Source organism: Taudactylus pleione, unplaced genomic scaffold, assembly GCF_031769625.1.
Source record: "Taudactylus pleione unplaced genomic scaffold, aTauple2 ptg000473l, whole genome shotgun sequence".
NCBI classification, from domain to species: domain Eukaryota; kingdom Metazoa; phylum Chordata; class Amphibia; order Anura; family Myobatrachidae; genus Taudactylus; species Taudactylus pleione.
In genome coordinates this window covers 10,885,344-10,904,942 of record NW_028284875.1, presented here as the reverse complement: position 1 = coordinate 10,904,942, position 19,599 = coordinate 10,885,344, and the positions used below count along the sequence as shown (strand labels likewise).

At 41.4% G+C, this 19,599-nt stretch overlaps 1 protein-coding gene across 1 annotated transcript in view; it reads left to right on the top strand.

Moving 5' to 3' along the window:
- Nucleotides 1-19,599, top strand: part of GALNT2 (polypeptide N-acetylgalactosaminyltransferase 2) — a 135,065-nt gene that overhangs the window by 48,452 nt on the left and 67,014 nt on the right. Inside the window, exons 4-6 of the mRNA XM_088448977.1 lie at nucleotides 5,260-5,358; nucleotides 6,280-6,347; nucleotides 8,034-8,099. Coding sequence (XP_088305103.1) covers nucleotides 5,260-5,358; nucleotides 6,280-6,347; nucleotides 8,034-8,099 — 233 coding nt within the window. The remainder of the gene's footprint in view (nucleotides 1-5,259; nucleotides 5,359-6,279; nucleotides 6,348-8,033; nucleotides 8,100-19,599) is intronic.

The window sequence follows — 19,599 nt, the reverse complement described above, 5'->3', positions numbered from 1 at the left end:
TGAGCGTGTTCAAACTTGCTGCTGCAGAAACTCAATAGACTCGAAGCTATGAAACAGACATTTTTCTGTTTGCAAAATAGACGTTATCCTTTCACTATAGGGCAGGCCTGGCCATCCTGTGGCTCTCCAGCTGTTGTATAACTACAAGTCCCAGCATGCCCTGCCACAGTTTTAGCACTCCCTAATAGCAAAACAGTGGCTGTGCATCCTGGGAGCTTTAGTTTCACAATTGGAGAGTGACAGGTTGGCCAGGCCTGCTAGGGTATAAAATGTATATAAATGTCGTAGTTTATTTGTGAAATATACAGTTAAACTTTTTTCTTTAATTAGTCTTTTTTTATTATTGTCATTGAAAAATATGGGCATAACAGGAGAACTGCCAATAGATATATCAATTTCTTGGGACATATTCAGGTTGATATCATTCTGCTGACAAGGAAATCTCTAGTAAAGGGATATAGTGGAAAAGATGGGTGTTACACCAACTGGGTTTTTTAAAATACTGCATTTCATTGACCTAAAGAAGCAGCTGAAATCTTTATTGTAAATTACTTTCAGGAATCGGCATCTCTTAAGTTCTCCCACACACTCTTGTGGGAAGCGCACAGCTTCATACATAATTGTGTTGTTCAGAATGGATTATATCAACTGGAATAAATAGCCTATCTAACACCTATTCACTAGAAGCGGTTTCAAAACATTAGTGGCAAATAACCACTTAGAAGAAATAGGGATGTAGAAGGACAAACGTCTGATATCTGCTTTCCAAAATGAAGTGGTGTTTTGCTTTCTGTAATTGCCTATTCTGCAAGTAGGCGACATGTTGCAGAATGCTCTTACAAATCCTTTAAAAGAAATGAGCAGCTACTCATGTCTGTTCTGTTACAGAGTGACAAGGCAATCACATTTATTTCTTAATTGGATAAACCTTTGACAGATACAGAATCTGTGATGACTGTCTCCCAAACCCCTTATGGCAAAAAACTTTTATCCAATAACGTGACACTACTTTACTGCAAACATTTCTTCCTGCTCTTTTCATATCACTTATGGGTCATTCCATATCAGATCACTCCACCACCCGTTTGGATTTTTTTTCTGTCAAGGTGCGACGCCTCCCAGCCAGCGGGTCCCATGGTCAGATAACTGATTGATTGATTGTTTTTCAGTGTGTATGAAGAACCATCATCTGCAGATATATCTGTTATATTACATCTCTTATGACTGTCTGACTTGGTAGTTTCCGAAATATTGATTTGTCGATTTTTAAACTTTAATCGCGTGTAATTTCACAGCTGTTAGGGGCACCACATTTCATAGTGATTCCTTAAGGTAACTTTTGCTCAGATCTTGCATGTACAAAAGATCTGCGGATGCAATGGACGACCCATGGGAGCGCGCGTCTGCATTGTGATAGTTTCTTACACACTGGACGATTTATCGTTCCGATGCGTCTGCATCGGCCAAATCGTTAAGAATATCGTCTAGTGTGTACCCAGCTTTAATATAAAAAGATGATCTCTTATTCTTATCGGATCTATTTTGCCTGTGAATTTGCCTAATCCATGCTACTTATCTGTACTAAAGGTTATTATTTGGGTAATGATAATTGGTACTTATTTGAATAGGGAGATAAGAAACTTCCTACTTGGAGTGTTGTTCCTATTAATTTCCAGATAATGACACCATGGAAGTTTATTAATTTCCAAATAATGTCACCATGGAAGTTGAATCAACTTCCATGGTGACATTATCTGGAAATGAATAGTGAGTGGAAGAGATACTGGGAAATGTAGTAATTTCTGTAGACAGACCAGAAAGGTGGTTGGTTGTTTGGTAACTCTGTGTCAGACCCATGTCATGCACACCCATGTGAGCGCTGATCTGACAGAGATTGTTTAGAGATTGTAGCATCTTGGAACCCATTCTGTGACCTTTAGGAGGCAGCGGTGGTAATTTATTTTATTTTTTTTAAGAACTTAAGTGAATTAATGGTGTTTAATTCTTGAGAGAGGCCACCTGGTCTAAATACAGAAACGATTACACTTCTCAGTATCAATTGATCGGCCAATATATCAACCAGTGTGTACACAGCATTATTCATGAATCCTTGAAAGATCCTGCTGGTAGTCTGATTGCTTCTGAAGGATTCAGTATTTTAACCAATCTTTATCTAAAGCTGGGTACACACCTAACAGATATATCTGCAGATGATGGTTGTTCATACACACTGAACAACTGTCATCTGTTCATGGTTCCCGCTGGCAGGGTGGAGTGTCGCGCCCCCTCCCCGCGGTTTCTGCAGCAAGTGTACGGGCGTTCGGCTGACAGCACGATGCCCCAATATATGCAGCACAGCCGATGCAATATTTCTGTGAACGACGTTCACAGACCTATCGCTGGTATACACTGGCCGAAGCACACAAGATATATTGGCCGATCAATTGATCGGCCAATATATCTGCCAGTGGAGTCTTACAAGAGATTACGACCCTTTGGTGTTACGAATTTCCAGAATACTGGCATTCCTTCAAACTGGATTGGACCTCTGCCTACGCCTGGCCTCGTTGAAAGTGCATGTCTCTGAACTGTCAGTGTGGTTCCAACGTAGAATTGCTCCGCTTTCGGACATCCACACCTTCCTTCAGGGTGTCCTCCAGATTCAACCTCCCTTTGTCCCACCAGTGGCTCCTTGGGATTTGGCAGTAGTTCTTCAGGGCCTCCAGGTTCCTCCATTTGAACCACTAGATTCAGTGGAACTTAAGTGGTTAACAGCTAAGACTTTTTCTTCTGGCTATTGCATCTTCCAGAAAGGTGTCAGAATTGGGAGCGCTCTCCTGTCATCCTCCTTTTCTGATATTTCAGCAGGACAGAGCGCTGCTTCGTATTCGCACTGAGTTCATTCCTAAGGTTGTTTCTAGTTTCCATATTAATCAGGAAATTTATAGTACCAGCCTTTCTGTCTCCAGACCTCTCGGCAGGAGAGGCCTCATTAGATGTGGTCCACGCCCTCAGGTTTTATGTGGACCGTACCAGGTCTCTTCGGAAATTGGACTCCTTGTTTGTGCTCTATGGATTTCACAAGAAGGGATGGCCTGAAAAAAGCAAACATTGGCTAGATGGCTTCGTATGACTATCTCAGAAGCTTACACGCAGGCAGGCCTGCCTGTTCAGTCTTCTGTTAATGCTCATTCGACTCGGTCTTTGGATCTTACGCGGGCAGCTTGCCGTGGCGCCTCAACGATTCAGCTTTGTAAGGCGGCCACGTGGTCTTCTGTCCAGACCTTTCTAACCTTTCTAAGGTTCTATGCATTTGATACCTTTGCCTTACAGGATGCTTCCTTTGTGCGCTGGATTCTGCTCTCAGCGCAGGAACGTCCCCACCCTTAAAAGGACTGCTTTGGGACATCCCCAAGGTCTCCCTGTGGAGCCTATGGACCCTGAAGAAGAAAATGAGTTATGGTAAGAACTTACCTTTGTTAACTCTTTCTTCGAAGTCCATAGGGTCCACAGGGCACCCGCCCTGATGCACCTGTCTTGATATGGGCGATTTTGCTGGTCACCGGTTTAAAGTCTCCTTTTCTGTGAGAGTGTTTGTTTGTTTCTTGAGTGTACCAGTCTTCCTTCTCTCCTTGTCCGGCCTTTGGCTTATTACCAATTGAGGTGCCTCTGGCTAGGGGGCGGGGTATAAGGAGAGTGGCCCCAGTGCATCCTGGGAGCTAAAGCTTTAATTGCGTGCAGCCCGGATTGGTTCCCATCACCTACACCACAAGGTCTCCCTGTGGGCCCTATGGACTTCGAAGAAAGAGGGTTAACAAAGGTAAGTTCTTACCATAACTCTCAATTTTCAGTGGGCCTCACCTTTCTGCAGGGACAAAAATGTTAACAGCCAAATAATTAACCCTTTAATTTGCATTCATTATACGGATTTGATTATAATGCACCACTAATGTTTGGAGTTAATGTGGATCCTTGCAGTGGAGCTACAAGTCTTTGTATAATTAATTACTTATGCACATATTTGCAAAACACCATTTAATGTTAATGTATGGTCATATAAAAACTTCACTGTTTGTCTGGGTGACTCTGGTTTCAGTCGTCTGCCAACAACTGGAAAGTCACTTACTTCCATATCCTGCAGTAACTCCTACAGGAGACAGGTTTATATCAGTGAATGTCGCCAAGTTAGTTAACATGTCTATAGAAAAGCGCATGGTTGACATTCACAATATTGACATTTAACATTCTGACCTCTCATCCATGTCGACATTCAGGACATTTTATACCACACCCAGGAATTGACTAGTCTCCAGTTGAGCAGGAACCGATGTGAATTATAAGATGTTAATATTCATTCTATTATTATTCATTCTATTTTAGTTTTTTTGTTCTGTTTACAAACCACAAACTTGTACTCCCCCTCAGCCCACCTTATCAAAGTGTGATTTATGCAAGTGTGAATCAATATTGGTTTTAAGTTAATTTGGTGGCATCCATAGATTTCAGTTAACTTTTTCGAAAGTAAAGCCGCCCATACACGATGCGACTGGGGATCGGGTGGTCCCCACACACGGTGCGATCGGGTGGCCGACAGCCCGACATACCGGTACCCCCCCTCGCATTGCGCTGCATGGGATCGCACATTGCAACCCCAGATCAACTAAACCTGCAGTAAGATCTGGAGGTGCGATGTACGACCCCACGGGAGCGTGCACTATCCGATATCATGCCCATACACGCTATGATATAGCAGCGATATCGTACTAAGCCGTCGGATCGGCTGTTTTATCGCACTGTATATGGGCACCTTAAGATGATATATCTGCAGATGATGGTTGTTCATATACGCTGAACAACCATCACTGCCATCTTGCCGGGGGTCCTGTTGGCTGCGGGTAGTGTCTCGGCCAGTGCAGTCAGTGTACGGGCGGTCATCTGACCACCCGTATACACAACACAGTGTATATGTGCAGATATATCTGCCATCGGCTGCGCTGCACTGCCGACTCAATATGTCTGTGATTGCCATCTTTCACAGACCTATAGTTTGTACACACTGGCCAACGCACACACGACATATTGCCCGTTGTATTGAACGGCAGATATGACGGCCAGTGTGTTCCCAGCATAAGTCTGAACTTTCTTACTTTTAGTTTATAATGACAAATCCTCCTCCCTGTACATGACCCTGCAAATCTGTGTATTTTTTTAACATTTTCCTCTGTAAACTAAAATATATTGTTTTTAATATTTTTAAAGATGTCGTAAGAAACATTGGCTAACTGATTTACCAGCAACCAGTGTAGTGATAACCTTTCATAATGAGGCCAGGTCTGCCTTACTGCGCACTGTTATCAGGTGAGTGTTTTTTTTTTTTTCCAATTGCAGAGGGGGATGTTGGTAGAGATGGTGGCACAAATCTGATTTTCAAACATATTTGATGTATTAATATATGTTGGGCATCTAATAGTGCAATTTCGTTGCCAAGTTAAAGTGGTTGGAGATCTTATTGGTTGCCATTGTTAGTCATGCCCAGGAGTCACCATGCCTTTGTTAATCAGGTTGGGTGCTTGCGTGATCAGATAGATTAGTTTGGGATTTGGTAGATCAGTTGCTGGTACTTTAGTTATACAAAACAATCGCAGGCTTGACCTCCTGGTTTGATGGAAAGGCTGAATAACCAGTACCACTATGTCAACAAAGGGACCATATTTGTCACAAACCTGGTCATTTGGTGATCCACCTGAATTGCTTGTATTGTCAACTGTAGTCAGAATATAGTTGTTGAAGAGCAGGAGCTGCTGGGAATAAATTGAAAAGTGCCAAAGGGCCACGCACTTGGAAACGGCACCTGATCCACACCCTTCATGCTGACAGTGACCTACTATGGTGCCTCCTTTTTGAGTACATATAGACCATGACACTGGATACAGATTTTGTTGTTTATTATAAATAAAAATAGGTGTAGGTCAGTTGGAGAAACCATTCTGAATATCGCATAAGAACAGATACATTGGTGATCCAGCAGGGGTGGAAAAGTGGTGCACAGCAAAAATGTAGTTGTCATATTCAATAGTTGCAATGTCAAAGTAGAATTTAAAGTTCTATGCAACCACAGTTAAAGCATAGCATTTCTTAAACAATGTTGGGAAGGACAAACGTGTTGAATTGTCTTCAGTGTACTTGATGGCCATGAGCTGCTAGCATTTTCTTATAATACACTACGTTATTGTTTTATACCTAATTGATAAAGCAATGTGTTTTGTTTTCTCCTTTCAGTGTATTAAAAAAAAGTCCTGTTCACCTTATAAAAGAAATTATACTAGTTGATGATTACAGTGACAGTGGTGAGTTTACATCTTTATAAATTAAACAGTCACTTGGAATTGTAAAATGACTGAAAATTACAAAATTATTTTAAAATTCATGTAATTCACTTTGAGTTGTGTGCCGCAAACATTAGTGACTTCGGCAAATGCTTGAATGCTTCTGGTGTCAGTTTGACTCTTGCATGTTGCCAATTAACCTTCTGCTCTTGATGTGTAATGTATTTTCCTTTTCTAACTTTATTACAACCTCTACAACTGCTTATGCAACACTTACCAATGGGGCACAGTTTATTGCTGTGAAGGGCAGCCTATGGAACAGTATGTTATTTGTAGTTATTTTAAATAACCTGAGCAATTCACAGATAAGCTAATCATTGATCTGTCATAAGATTGCTAAGATTTTCCACTTAACCCCTAGCCATGGCACTGTAAGCTTTGCTTTATCTTAATTTTCACTAATCAACAATGTGTCTAAAGTAATAATATTCAGTGGTTATCAATGTTCTTTAAAACTATTATTTAGTCATTCAACTTTACACTTACCTGCTGTGGCATGTTAATAATATGGGACGATTTGGATAAATATTCTGAAGATTTACTTGTATAGCGCCATGATATTACAGCTACGAACAAACCAGTAATAAAACAAGACTGGGGGGCTTATGTAATAAATTGCGAGCTGCTGCAAGAACTCCTGCGAGTCTTCCCGTTTATTTAAAGTGACATTTATCTTAAAGGCAAAACCAGCTTGGTTTTGCGTTTTTTAATATGATTACTGCTTTAAAAATACAGGAAGACTGTATTAATTTTTTTTAATTGATAATTGATTTCGCTATTAAGGCTGTAAAAAAAACGCCACTTAACGTGATTTATTTTTTGGGATACATGAGGTCCCCCCCAATAAATCCCTGATAAGTGCCAGTGTCGGGTGGACTTTGGGGCTAATTGGATCCATTAGCACCTAAACAATGTTCAGGGCTAATTGGATACCACCCTTAAGGTGCCTATCCACTAGAAGACAGGCAAAAGACTGCACAATTACGACATTGTAATCGTGCAGTCTTTTGTCAGTCTGTTCAGTGTAGGTACAATCAATCAATCTTCAAACATGCTGAACCTGACGTTCTCGTCAAGTTGACCAGCATGTTTACCCGATGATAGATGTCTAAATGATCAGTTTTTTAAACAGTCTGCAAACGATTTTCAAACTATTTTCAAATGATTTTGGAAAGATCGATATTGTTATTGTTCAATCACTCATTTTAATCGTCTAGTGGATAGGCACCTTAAGACTTTATACACTAAGCACTTGGGTATTTGAAAACACAAAATCTGCTGAAACATTGAATATTAGCTAGTCAAGATCTTTATGGTTGTAAGTTGCAGAATTGTCTACTGTGTATTCTGTGGTAAAAAGATCAATAGATTAAATCAGATGTGATGTTTTTCTGAACAAATTGCCTCACGTAGGGGGTCTTAAGAGAGAATGAGCCTTGCGATCAAAGTTTTTAAGTAGCTAGAGTTATTATGTTTGTATGGGCTTCCATGATTGTTTTGTACTTTAATCTGTAGCATAATACATAATTTCATCTGCCTCTACTCTTTTGTTGATTATCTGATTCTATATCGCTAAATTAACAAAAATTTTTTTTTTTTAGATTATTTACATTTTGTTTTTGTGCTTTTCCTTTTGCTTTTTTGTAGCTGAAGATGGTGCCCTACTTGGCAGGATAGAAAAAGTACAGGTACTCAGGAACTACAGACGAGAAGGTATGCAGATCCGTGAATTAAATAACCGTGTGTTTAAATGTGTCTCTAACTTATCTACATGCAAAATGAAGATTTTGTTTTTAGTATATTGATTGGTGGTGAGGACACTTTTACGTAATGTAGTTATAACACCGATAGTTGGGATGCTGGTGCTTAGAATGCTGGCGCCGACGTTCCGACTCCTGTCTGAATTCCGGCGCCGGCATTCTGGCGGTAAGTAGTGGGATTTAAGGTGAGAGTTAGAGTTAGAGGTTAGGGTTAGGCAGTAAGGCTGGAGAGTTTAGGATTAGGCACTAGGGGGGAGGTTTAGGGTGCAGGGGGGGGGGGAAGGATGGGTACAGGCAATATGGGGGAAGGGTTAGATTTAGGCAGCAGGGTGGGGCAGGGGTTTGGAGGGCGGAGGGTTAGGTTATTGACCGACAAATGTTGGTATTTTTAACCCTGTCGGGATGCTGTCATCAGGATTCTGCTGCCGGAATTCCGAGAGCCAGCATCCCGTATTTAAGCCCACTTTTACATGGGGCATTCTCTGGTTCCTCCCACAAAAGTGACAAGCCTGGATTTACACTGTTCTCCTCATAGGCCAGTTACTATGTGATGCCCAATGGCCACTCTCTCATGGCCATAGTTATCCACAAACCAAATCCCCGCTGAGCACGTGGCTTCATATTTATTTAATAGTTATTTATTTAGTGCCACAAATTACGCAGAGCTTTTACTGAACCTATTTAGTTATTCGTATCAGTCCCTGTCCAAGTGGAGCTTACAATTTACATTCTCTACCAGATGGACACACATGCACACTAGGGGTAATTTGTCAGAATACTCACTGCAGCAGTATTGGCAAAGAAGATAGCAATTTAAATGGTATTTAAAAATACTCAAAAAGGAGGACCCGTTGTGGGGGCACTGCTTCAGAATGTGCAAACATAATATAACATAAAACATAACTTTTAATACATTCATAAAAAAAGTGGGAGGAAGGATAACCAAAATATTCTTCACTAATGAGACCTATACCTAGAGAAAAGTTTATTTAGTACTATCAAAGAGGTATATATCTGAATAGGGCACCTACAATGTTTATAAATATTAGTAGGTGTCCCACAATAGGGAATTTTCTAAATTTGAGTCAAATTTCCAGCTGGGTGAAATAATTATAATATATGGAACAATATTAAATATACATCATATGCTTTAATCATTCTTTCAAAACCCATCAGGGTTGATCAATTGAGAGAGAAAAAAAAACTTTTATTCGCTGAAAATTTATAAAAACACATGTACACACCTTCAATGTCCACACGATAGAATGAACAGATATATATACCAACAATGTGTTTGATGATTTTGTAATATGTAATCACCCTATACCATTAGAGCAGAATAAATAGTATTGATAATGTTACTGGAATATTATTCCCACTAGCACACCATTGTAACCATTTGTTATTGTCATAAGAATAACGATAGTTTCCCACAACCCTACTAATATAATCGATTAAAACACATGATTGTGTTCAATGAAGCATGAAGTGAAAAATAACACATTTCTGCCAAGCAAGGGTTTAACCAAATAACTGAGGTACAGACGTCTCTGTAGCTCCGCAGCAACACTGTGTGTGATAATAGTAAAAGAAAATAATGTTTGTAAGTTACTGCTGCTGAAACATCCAGGACTGGCTGTGTGCCCTCAGGCAGTGAACAGGCAGCTGGAGGGTCAGGGGAGCGGTAATTACAATTGGAAGGAAGAAAACATCACCTCTGCTGTCCGTATGGGAGTTAACCAGAGTGATCCCTGATGCGTGGCATTGCAGGGTATCACTACTGGACCAGATAACAGGGTGTCTAGCAAGGGAGGAAGGTACCTGTGTGGTAAGTAAAGTATCGTATCATCTGTGTTCTCCGGTCTCACATGAGCATTCCCGCCGGCGCCGAGTAACTGGAGGCGCTTTTCGCCCTCCAGGTATGGGCTTGTTCACCAGTATCAGCCTAGATACTGGTGAGCTCTCTACAAGATGGACACACATGCACACTAAGGTTAATTTGTCAGAAGCCAATTATTGTACCATTATGTCTTTGGATTGTGGGAATAGGAATGTGTTCTGGGGGCACATGTGTATGCGAGCTTAACTGGCTTTCACTACCAAGTGGCTCACACTTTATTATTTATTTTAAAAAGTGTAAAGGTGCGTACACACTGGGAGATTAAAGTGGATGACTGAACGATATCATTATCATTCAGTCGTCCACCTTATTGTCCATTTGAACACCAAAATGAATAACGATAACGACGCCGCGCCTTCTCGCGGGTCGTTCGTCATTATCGTTCATCAGGTAAACATGCAGGCCAACCTGACTGTCGTCAGGTTGCTGCATGTTGGGGAATGGGGGAGAGAGCCCGGCGCTGAACGATATCGTTAATTTTATTGTTCAGCGGGTGTGCTCTATGTCATGAACAACATTGAGCACACCCTGCCGGGGACACACTAGATGATATCGCTCAGGGAGCATATCGTCTAGTGTGTACGCTCCTTACGTGTATTGCTTTGCCACACAAATGCTTTTCTGAAAACTGTTGTTAGCACCTTAGACCAGGAGTAGACACAGCTAAAAATAAAAAAGGGGAAGCCGACGGACGAAATCCCGACTGTCTAATCCCGGCAAGGTACTAATGACAGGCGTCGAAATCCCGACCCACGCCGGGAGCCCGACACACGGTTTACCGATCGAAGGTAAGCCTGGCGCGGTCAGCCGCGAGGGCGGGGGGGAGGGTTAGGTTGGGGGCTTCTGGGTGGGACTTAGGTTTAGGCACCCCCCCTGGGAGATTAGGGTTAGACTAGGTGAAAGGGGGGGGTTAGGGTTAGGCACCCCTGCGAGGAAGTTAGGGGTAGGCACCCCCCTGAGAGACTTGGGTTTAGGCAGTGGGGAAGGGGGGGTAAGGGTTAGGCACTTGGTGGGTAGGTTAAGGTTAGGCACCCCTAAAGGAGGGTTAGGGGGTAAAAAAAGGTTACCGATACTTACCTTTTGTAGCTTTGGGATATTCAGCCCTGCCGGGGTTCCGCTGTCGGGATTTGAACCGCCAGCCATGCGGCCGGCAGTAAATCATACTGATTCCAAAAAAATGTGCGCATCGTGGGACAAACTGGAAATATGTTCATACAGTAATCATTTACCCTGTCAGGTTTTGTCTTTTTTTTTTTTTTATCCAGTTAAATAAGATGATATTTTTTTTTTCTGCCCACCTGTCTTGATCCTCCTTTTAAAAACATTTTCAGAAATCAAGATTAGATATTAGTGCCTTAATTCGGGAATTGTCATAAAACCAAATAGATAACTAATATTTAATCTAAGTGGTTGCATCTAAATTTAATATGACCAAATGGATTAGCATATTGGCGTCTAACGCCTCAGTTTTTTCTATGTTTATTTGAAAACTGGAGACCTCACTGTATGATTTCCTTAAATAGATTGAAAAGAGAAATAAGCAGTTGGGTCAAAGTGACAAGGATATCTGTGCATAATGCTATTTTTCTGATCTCTAGGGAGATTTGTAATCTGCAATACCGCTGTTACTACTAATCCTGGACACAGATGGCTCTTATCATTAGTGCAAAGATCAGGGGAGACTTGGATCGAGATTACTTCAATAGTCAGTTAAACATGCAAATTGTGTTTTTAAGTTTTTGTATAGAACTGTATGTAAACAGTTTTTAACTCTGTGGCTGACAAGTATGGTAACTGCTTGCTATAAAATGTAGGTTTTAGTTGTATATTCTAAAATATCTGCGTAATATACAGTGCTGTGCAAAAGTTTTAGGAAGGTGTGGAAAAAATGCTGCAAAGCAAGAATGCTTTCAAAAATAGAAGTGTTAATAGTTTGCATTTTGTTGAATTGATAAAAATAAAGTGAATGAACAGAAGAGAAATCAAAATCTAATCCATATTTATGTGACCACCCTTTGCCTACAAAACAGCATCAATTCTTCTAGGTACACTTGCACACAGTTTTTAAAGGAACTCGGCAGGGAGGTTGTTCCAGACATCTTGGAGAACTAACCACAGATCTTCTGTTAATTTAGGCTTGCTTGATTCCTTCTGTCTCCATGTAATTCCAGACAGACTCGATTATGTTGAGATCAGGGTTTGGTGGGGGCCATATCATCACTTCCAGGACTCCTTGATCTTCTTTACTCTGAAGATAGTTCTTAATGACATTGGCTGTATGTTTGGGGTCATTGTCCTGCTGCAGAATACATTTGGAGCCAATTAGACGCCTCCCTGTTGGTATTGCATGATGGATAAGTACCTGCCTCTATTTCTCAGCATTGACGACACCATTAATCCTGACAAAATCCCCAACTTCATTTGCTGAAATGCAGCCCCAAACTTGCAAGGAACCTCCACCATGCTTCACTGTTTCCTGCAGACACTCATTATTGTACTGCTCTCTAGCCCTTCGGCGAACAAACTGCTTTCTGTTACAGCCAAATATTTCATACTTTGACTGATCAGTCCAGAGCACCTGCTGCCATTTTTCTGCACCCCATTTTCTATGTTTTCGTGCACAGTTAAGTCGCTTGGCCTTGTTTCCAAGTCAAAACTATGGCTTTTGGTTGCAATTCTCCATGAAGACCACTTCTGGCCTATGTCTTCGAACAGTAGATGGGTATACCTGAGTCCCACTGGTTTCTGCCAGTTCTGAGCCGAAGGGCTGGAGAGCGGTACAATAATGAGTGTCTACAGGCAACAGTGAAGCATGGTGGAGGTTCCTTGCAAGTTTGGGGCTCCATTTCAGCAAGTGGAGTTGGGGATTTGGTCTGGATTAATGGTGTCCTCAATGCTGAGAAATACAGACAGGTACTTATCCATCATGCAATACCATTAGGGAGGCGTCTGATTGGCTCCAAATCTATTCTGCAGCAGGACACCGAGAGAAGGAAGGCTCAGGAGAGAGGGGGGACTGAGAGCCCGCACACATACCTGTTGCTGCTGCAGGAGCCATCAGCTTTCTTAAGGGGGCGAGCACTTCACTACATTAGGCCCCGCCCCCACACATGCACCCGCGAATCGTGGTGCTATGTCAACAAGGGGGCGGTGCTTCTAGAGGCAGCCACTAGAGGTCCATCAAGCAGTGTCCTGACTGTCACTGTGCTGTCTGTGTGATTCTGCCGGGAGCCGGCTTGGTGAGTGGCCAGCTTCCAGTCAATATCTGCGGCAGTGTAGGGGCCCCCAAGGTGTGACCTCCCCGTCTGCCCCTCCTATAAACTGGCCCTGCCCCCACAGAGCCCTGATCTCAACATTGAGTCTGTCTTGGATCACATGAAGAGACAGAAGGATTTGAACAAGCCTACATCCACAGAAAATCTCTGGTTAGTTCTCCAAGATGTTTGGAACAACCTTCCTGCCGTGTTCCTTCAAAAACTCTGTGCAAGTGTACCTAGAAGAATTGTTGCTGTTTTGAAGGCAAAGGGTGGTCACACCAAATATTTATATGATTTAGATTTCTCTTCTGTTTATTCACTTTGCATTTTGTTAATTGATAAAAATAAACTATTAACACTTCTATTTTTGAAAGCATTCTCACTCTGCAGCATTTTTTCCACACCTGTCTAAAACTTTTGCAAGTTACTGTATATTGGAAAGTTTTGTTGACGGGCCCTTTTTCTTTACTTTGAAAGTTGTGGTAACCCCTGATTATTTTTGTAACATTTTTTTATTAACCCTGGTGGAATGAAGGAGGCCAGAAATATGGATTTATTTCAGTAGGCCATGTTGAACACAGGGTTTTGCTCTAGCAGTGAGTAATGAATGACAGGCATCCTGGCAACAAATCAGCTTCTGGTCATTAGAATGCTCTCCCTATTGTATGGTGGTCATTATGGTGTAAAAGCAACTTGGTACTTGTTAATATCGCCACCCATTATTTTATTCATAATTGTATATGCTGTAGATGTTTTTGGAAACCCATTTAATAAGTTAACTAAACAAGCAATAACCCCTTGTTCTACTGAAAAAGGTGTTATCACTGGGTGCTGGACTGTAGATAGACAGTAATTAGTTAGACAATGTCTAGATCGACCCCAGATTTTAGACAGTCAATAGATCGACCGGTACAAATGGTCGACAGGTACAAATGGTCGACAGGGTCAAAAGGTTGACATGAAAATGGTCGACAAAAAAATGATCGCCACATGATTTATTTATTTTTTGTTAGGGTTAGGCACTTAAGATGAGCCAGTGTCCAACGTCATTCCCTACCATCCATCTGGGCATGGAGGGGAAATACATCCATGTGGCGAGCGAAGCGAGCCACCGTGCCCGCAGCGTGGCGAGCGAAGCGAGCCCGCAAGGGTCCGAATGGTATTTACGCAAAAAAAATAATCGCGTCGACCATTTTCACGTCGACCTTTTGACCCTGTCGACCATTTGTACATGTCGACCTTCTAACATGTCGACCTTCAGTGTGTCGACTTTTTGTACCTGTCGACCTTTTTTTGACTATCGATCTATTAACTGTCTAACATCTGGGGTCGATCTAGACATTGTCTATCTAATTACTGTCTATCTCTTATACCACACCCGTTATCACTGACTTGAAAATATACTCCTATATTTGAGAAGGTTGTATTGCTGCTAACTTTTGCAGTCCTAACAAAAATAATCACAGGAACATAAACAAGATACCTTGCCAGGTACTTCAAGTCCAATTGTAACTGATACTAGCCTGGCTTACTATATGTCAATAATCTGTTATCATTAGCTTGGGTTTGTATTGCTGGAACATGGATGGCCTCTGATCCTCCTACCTTTCTTTCCTGGGTGGCTCTAGTCAATATAAAACTTTCTGATGAACGCTTTATGTTTCGGAAATGAAAATGCCCAACAAATTTGATAAGGTCTGGTCCCTGTGGCAGGATTCCCGCTTAAAATTTTGGGGTTTTTCTTTTATATCTCCGCCAGCAAGTGCACTCTGTATTCATATAATCGCCATTGTTAATGTCGGATTTATACTCCATTTCTCTGAACTGTCTTCAGTTCTATTTTGAGTGTTCATTTCTGAATCTATTGCCAGATTACCACTTAGTGATTTATTGTACTAATTTGTAAATTTGTTATGACACACTGCTCATATTTTTTTGTGTATTTGTACTCTCTTTCTTGCTAAGGAACAACTCCTAAAAAAACACTTTCTTTTCAAAGAAAAAAAATAATACCCTGGCTTGAGCCGAGAACCGATCCATTGATGCATTCCCCAAGAAAAATGTATTTCCACCTTAGGAGAAAGCTCTGTGCTAAAAGCACTAGGGCTACACCCAATACACCTGTGTGTTGAGGTAATAAATGTGTAAAAAATATTTGCTTTTTTTGTGCTTCTGCACTATTGGGATCTTAGCACGCCCTGGCAGCCATAGACTGTTTTGGCATGGTAGTGCTTATAGAATTACAATTACTAGAATATACATGCCTGCCAAAGCATGCTGAGATCTTATACTGCTTCTGCACAGCAATACTGTAAAATAAATACAGGCTTGTGAAAAAAAAGATGCTTTATTAAAAAAAAAATAAATAAAACTAAAAAAAACTCCTAGAAAACCTACTGGTCTATTTCCTACCTGCTTGGATTCAGTGTGGGTTAAAAGGAAGCTCAATTGACAGACTGGGCAACCATGTTTCTGATTAATACAGAGCACCTGTGACTTCACTTTGATTGGTCAGAGCATGGTAAGCCCCCTCTGTAATTGTAGTGGTTACACCTCACCACGCCTCGGATGCATCAAACCTTAGAGGGGTATTCAATGTGGAAGCGAAAAGTCCGTGCTGGACTTTTCGCTCCACGTCGGAGTTTTTCCTGGGATTAAGTTTTGGGCGCGCCCCCGCTTTATCCCCGTATTAAATTTAAAATGAACGAAAACTGGAGCCGGCGAAATAGGATCGGCGAAAAAAAAATGGGATTTACCTGGAATAAATTGTAGGACCCCCCCAAAGCTGTCTAAACATAGCCTGCAAATGAAAGTCGGGGTTTTAAATAGCCGCTGCAGGTGTTTTTTTCCTGACATTGAAGAAGTGATGCAGAAGAGCACTTCGGTTATTTTTTTCGTTTTTATAAGTGGTCCCATCAAATTTGGGGTACATGAAAATGGGTACTAGCATATTTTTAAGTTCCTGAAGTGTTTTTTTTTTTTTTTTTTCATTTCCGCAAAAATGCACCTGCCGCTAAAAATCTATTCTAGAAAACACCTGCCACATATTTGCAGAATAGCTCTGAACCTATTTCCCTATTTTTAAACACTTTTTTTTTCCTTTTTTCTTTTTTTTTTTTCCACCCCAAATTTTTTAATTATTTCTTTGGGGTGTCCCTATTTTTTTTTTTTTTTTTCAACTTTTTTTGACAGTTAGTTTTTAAATGTCATTCCCAGGGGTGCAGGCTATTTTTTTAAGCCTGCACCCCTAAACCCCAATTCTGCACTTTTTTTCGCCACCCATTCAGTGGTGAAAAGTTATCCCCGTTTTTTTGACGGTTTTTTTTTATTGCCGATTCCAAAATTTTCCCTCCAAATTGAGTACCCCTGTTAGAGAGAAATAAAGTGTAGCAACCGATCAGTTTCTAGTTATCTTTTATCTAGAACAGTCTATAAAATGACAATTTGAAGCTGATTGGTTACTATGGGCAATTTCTTCACTTTACTTATCTAAGGTTTAGGTGGTTTGCCCTTGGCAGGAGATCGGCACTAGGTGGCTTGCCGTTGGCAGGATATCTGCAATTGGTGTCTTCCTGATGGTTGGTTAACACCCGTGTTGTTATGACCATGATGAAGAAGTGGGATTAGCCTTGCACAGAAAAGAAAGCAATTGTTTTGTTGCAGAAAAAGGCTTTTTGACAACTCAAAGCGTAGAAATGGCAATTCTGTTATGATCAGGAAAGGTAAGTAGAATTCTTGTCAGGCTAAAGTCAACTTGCGAACAGTCAGTTGATTTGAAGGAAGTTGCATTCCTTTAGTGGTTGTGAGGTTCATTCACTGTTAAGCTGGGACGATATATTGAACAATACATTTTATATTTTGTACCCATGATTTTCTTTAAAGTAGATGTTGAGGAAGTGCTGCGACTGCCAGCACAGTGATCACGCTGAATGTCAAAATGTGTGTCCCAGGGACCCTCCATTTAAAAAATAAATAAATAGGTTTCTACCTGACCATTTCTGGTTCTCATGATACTTTGTGCTTTAGAGCTCCCCCATATGCCCCTCAGACCTCCCCACATGCCACCCCACATACCCTTAGAATGCCCATTGGATACACCAAACAGCATCAGATCTCCCCACATGCCCCTTAAATGCATGTTTTATGCCTCCATGATCCTACGGTACATGTGATATGACTTGACTCTACACAAAACCCATAGTGAATAAGGCATTAGGTAAATAAGAGGCATATTTAGCAATGATTATGTGCGGTATATCTCAGAAAACACGGTTTTCAGAGGTGGTACATAAATATTAAGAACTACCAGGATGTATGTACAGGGGACCACAGCAGATATTCGAGATATCAGCTGCAATCCCCTAGTCTTCATGTTAGGGCAGGTAGGGGGAACGCCTTTCAGAAAGGGACACTTCAGCGCGCCGTAAAAAGGGGCATGGTCACTCAGAAGAGGGGCTTGTTTTTGAGATGCACCCCCATTTTATCACTGTAGGGGGCGTGCCTAGCAGTCAGATGCTAGGCTGCCCTCAAGCTCTCCCTGCAGTGTGAATAGATGCTGTACCATGCCGAACACTGCCGCCTGCGGGTGGGGACGGCAGTTTTTTTTAGCATTATCACACAGTAGTGCCCTTTTATTCATGTTACACCACAGTAGTGCCCTTAGATCACATTATGCCATGCAGTAATGCCCAGCCTTTACACATTATACCACGTAGTAATGCTTGGCTTTTACACATTATGCCGCACAATAATGCGACCCTTTACACTTTATGCCACACAGTAATGTGGCTTTTTACACATTATGCCACGTAGTAATGCCCAATCTTTATTCATTATGCCACGTAGTAATGCCCAGCCTTTACACATTATGCAACGCAGTAATGCCCAGTCTTTACACATTATGCCCAACCTTTACACATTATGCTACGCAGTAATGCCCAGCCTTTACACATTATGCCATGCAATAAAAATCGATTCCAGCAGATAGAAAACTCTCTCCATATAATTGCCAGCGTGACTCCAGGATCAAAGGGCAGGATTGATTGCATGCAAAAAGTTCTAAGCAGAATAACCTTGCATGCATGAAATCCCCAGCAGTATTAGTATAAGCTATATCTGTTAGGTGTTGAGCAGATAGCTAGTCTGGATAGTCAGTGTTAATAGTGCTGACCATTTCTGGGTCTCATCATAATTTATGCTTTAGTGCTCCCCATATGCCCATCAGACCTCCCCACAAGCCACCACAATGTTTGTGTATTTATAATGAACATTAGATTGTCTCAATTTGTACAGTATAAGTATGCCACGATCTATGACACAGAATATTTAAATGTTGTTCACTGTCCCTGCATTAATGCTTTTGTTGTGGTAGTGATTTCAACATAAAATCAAATTGCATGCTAACCTGCCTTTATTTCATCGTTAAATCTGCTTTCGAGTTTTACTATATAGTGCAAGCTCTTATTAATATAATTATGTTTAATGTTGGTTTAGATCTCCACGTGATTGAAGTAAACAATATAAAAGATGGCAATTTGTATATGTTGGAAATGTGTTGGTACACTTTTGTTTTCATGTCTTTATATTAAGTTACATGCATCTTGTGAAACATGCAACCTTAATTCTAGCGTAATAACATATCTGGAGCAAATTAGCAGCAGTCATCATCAGCTTGGAAACTGCACCTGTGTAGGCACACAATTTATGCTAATTGAGGAATGTATCTCGCATATACATCCATCAGCCATAACATTAAAACCACCTGTCTACATATATTGCAAAAAAAAAAAAATCAACACCTACCTAACATTGGGATGTAGTCGGCATCCTGGCTCCAGAATACCGTCCGTCGGCATCCCGAAGGTAAGTATCGGGGATTAGGCATTAGGGGGAGGGTTAGGGTTAGGGACTAAGGTGGGAGGGTTAGATTTAGAGTGCGGGGAGGAGGCTTAGGGTTAGGCACCAGGAAGGGAGGGTTAGAGTATGGAAAGGGTGAGGGTTAGCATACCGACTAACAAGTGTCGCTATGTTAACCCTGTCAGAATTCTGACCATCGGCAACCCATACCCAACCCCTAATATTGTGTAGGTCTCCCTCGTGCCGCCACAAAGGCTGTGACCCATCGAAGCATAGACTCTACAAGACTCTGAAGGTGTTCTGTAGTATCTGGCACTAAGATGTTAGCAGCACAGCATTTTAAATCCTGTGAGTTGAGAGTTGGGGTCTCCATGGCACGGACTTGTTTTTCCAGCACATCCCTCAGATGCTCGATTGGACAGAGATCTTGGGGAATTTTG